We start from the raw sequence: 3,092 nt of genomic DNA on the forward strand, positions 1-3,092 counted from the left end.
CCCCCCCCCACGCCTCTCTGTGCTGGTGAGAGCAGGTAGAAGCCGTACAGGGTGTGTGGACCATGACAGAAAGGACACTGGTGTTTCTGACTCACTGAGCATGCGCTGGGCTGGGACACGCCGTGGCATCGTCTCTGTGCAGCCAGTCTGCCTGGAGCTGTGGGTCTGCCCGCAGACCGTGTCTGGTTTGGTGCTGGCTGTGCCCTTGCTGTGGTTGCACACACCTGGGGGGTGGGGGAGTGGGCAGCAGAGTCGGACCCCCTGAGCCTGGGAGAGGAGAGAGAGGTGTGGAAGGGCACAGATGGGAAGGAGGGAGTATGCACGGAGCCGTTGGAAGCAGGCCTGGCTGGTTTGCCCTCCCTGCCTGAGAGACTGGCCAGCAAATGGCCCAGCCATGGTTAAACTCACTGCCATCAAGTCGATGCCGGCTCAGAGTGACCCTTTGCGACAGGGTAGAGCTGCCCCTCTGAGTTTCCGAGACTGTGACTGTTTACGGGAGTAGAAACCCCGGCCTTTCTCCCAAGGAGCAGCTGGTGGTTTGGAAGCTCAGACCTTGCAGATCATAGTCCAGCATGTAACCAAGACACCGCCATGGCTCTGAACCATCGTTACAACTCTCAACAAACCGGGCTTCCTTCACCTAACACTAGCTGAGTTGTGTCAGTGAGCATGGCCAGGCCCCCTTGGGACCAGCCCCTCCTGGATGTGGGAAGAGAACAGTAAATCACAGACCCTCAGTGCAGTGGCAGACAGGCACAAGCGAGATGGGTGGGACCACTGTGGGGAGGCCTGGGTGGGGGCCATCCCGGGGGACCCTACATTAGGATCCCACAAAGGGGTCTCCATGCTACTGGAAGAAGGCTGAGGGGAGACTTTCTGTGGGAGGAGGCTCTGCCCACCCAAGCTGGGTTCTGTCGGAGAAGAAGGCACGGACGCCTGGCAGGTGAACTGTGAGATAAGCAAGCATGGAATGGCAAAATTTCAGACAAGAGGAACCATGGTTTGGGGTGCCAGTCTCGTTTTGCCCCTAGTCCACAGTTCCCCGAAACAAAAACAAAACCAAAAACCCTTGCCGACTCCCAGCAACCCTATAGAACAGTGTAGAACTGCCCCCGTGGGTTTCCGAGACTGTAACTCTTCATGGGAGTAGACAGCCTCATCTTTCTCCTGAGAAGCGGCTGGTGATTTTGAACTGGTGACCTGGTGGTTAGCAACAATGCATAACCACGAAGCAACCAGCTGACCTAGCCCACACTGGGCCCTCCGGCAAGTCTTTGCTTTCCCGTTGTTGGCTCGGCTTCTCTGAGGTCCTAGTGAGCCCATCACAGTTTTCAAAGCACTCTCCAGGCCTTAGTGCTGTGTGTGCTCATGATCGCATGCCTGTCTTGTAGAAGAGAAACTGGGAGCCACAGGAGGGATGACTGTACGCAGGATGAGGCGGGGCCTGGCTTTGAACCTGGGCCTTTGGCACCGGGCTTTTGTTCCTCAGGATGCCCTGGGTTCCTGGGACTGCGGTGGTCATGGGGGAAGGTCTGAGATGGACCTTAGACCCCAGGGATGGGAATGCAAGGCTTCATTCTGAGTTGCATGCCTGTGAGCATCCCACAGCCCGACCACACCCCGAGCGACTTCTCATGCCAGCTCCCCTTAGCCTGGGACACCGCTCCTCACCTTCCTTGCCCTGGCCAGCTGCTACTTTACCCACCTGGACCCTGGCTGGGCGGGGCCTCCTACAGAAAGCCCACCCCCTGCTTCCAGTGGTGAGCAGGCTGCATGTACAAGGAATGATGGTGGAGTCAGCCGTTTCAAGGAGCGAGGCCAAGGTGGCCTGTGTGTGGGTCTAACCTGATTGCGTTTCCTCTTGCCTCTCTCAGGGAGACATGGGGATGCCCGGGCTGACCGGCGCGCCTGGATCCAGAGGCGAGAAAGGGGACTCGGTGAGTAGAGGTCCCTGCTCCATGTTGCCCCCCATGTGGCCGTCATGTGGGTGGGCGCACACGTTGTGAGGTAGGAGCAGTGTAGACAGCAGTATCGATGGACCTACAACAGGGATAAACCCAGGGCAGTGTGGACGGTGCCGCATGTACACAAGGACACACCTACGAATGGGCCAGACAGCCATGCACCTGCAACCAGACGATCCCAGGGCAGTGTGGACGGTGGACTTTGAAGGCACTGTGTAACTGACGTGTGGAACTAGCCATAGGACCCACTCTTTCTCTTTGGTGTCGTGGAAGCTGCTCTACACGGACAGTGGTGACGGTGACCCTGCTCTGGGGAGCTGTGGAGGATGCCGTGACTTGCACGTGTCCAGCAGTGGCACCGTGTGGCATTCGAGCGGTCCCTCAGTATGGCTATGATGGGTGAGGGGTGGCGTGAGCGGTTTGAGTGGTGAAATTGTCATAATACTCACGACCATCCACACACAGCGGCTCTCAGCTGTCCCTCCTGAGGTGGGGGTGGGGGACAACCAACCCCCAGTGCTCGCACTCCCCGGTGGCCTGGCATGGGGGGAGGGGGCATCATGCCGTGGGATTGCTCCATCTGAAGCTCTGCCTTCTCTTTCCCCGGCTTCCCTGCAGGGCAGAGGACCTTTCGTCCAAGGAGAAAAGGGTGAGAAGGTATGGGGTTTTCATCATGCTCCATGGGGGGTTTGGAGGTTTGGGGTGGGGGGTGGGGGCAGAGGACCGGGGACTTGGGTTGGTGGGGGTGCGTGCTCTCAGAGGGTCTCTTAGAAGAAGATGGGTCTTCTCTGTGGAGGACCCAGGCCTCATGGGTCCCCCGGAGTGGATTCCTCACGTGCAAAGTAAGCACAGGTTCATGTGCGCCTACTACCCGCAGTGAAGTGCCTCGTGTTTCTCACCACATCCACATGGTGAAACCCATGCTCAGCGGCTCACCACAGACGAGCAAGCAAGCACAGTGAGCCCATACTTCCCTTGCAGAACTGTGCAGTGCAAAGGAGGCTTGGAGTCTTGTAGGAAAGGGCTGTGGGTCTATGATGATCCGAATTCTACCTTGCAAGTCTGGCTAGACCAGAGGATGTACACTGGTACAGATAGGAACTGGAAACACAGGGAATCCAGGGTGGT

General features: G+C 58.1%; 1 protein-coding gene across 1 annotated transcript in view; it reads left to right on the forward strand.

Annotated features, from left to right (window-relative positions):
* The window catches only part of COL22A1 (collagen type XXII alpha 1 chain), a 57,529-nt gene that overhangs the window by 18,110 nt on the left and 36,327 nt on the right, over nt 1-3,092 (forward strand). The window contains exons 6-7 of the mRNA XM_045286927.1: nt 1,875-1,937; nt 2,583-2,621. Coding sequence (XP_045142862.1) covers nt 1,875-1,937; nt 2,583-2,621 — 102 coding nt within the window. The remainder of the gene's footprint in view (nt 1-1,874; nt 1,938-2,582; nt 2,622-3,092) is intronic.

The sequence above is a fragment of the Echinops telfairi genome, unplaced genomic scaffold (assembly GCF_000313985.2).
Source record: "Echinops telfairi isolate 266 unplaced genomic scaffold, ASM31398v2 ScPeMD7_1;HRSCAF=3_0, whole genome shotgun sequence".
NCBI classification, from domain to species: domain Eukaryota; kingdom Metazoa; phylum Chordata; class Mammalia; order Afrosoricida; family Tenrecidae; genus Echinops; species Echinops telfairi.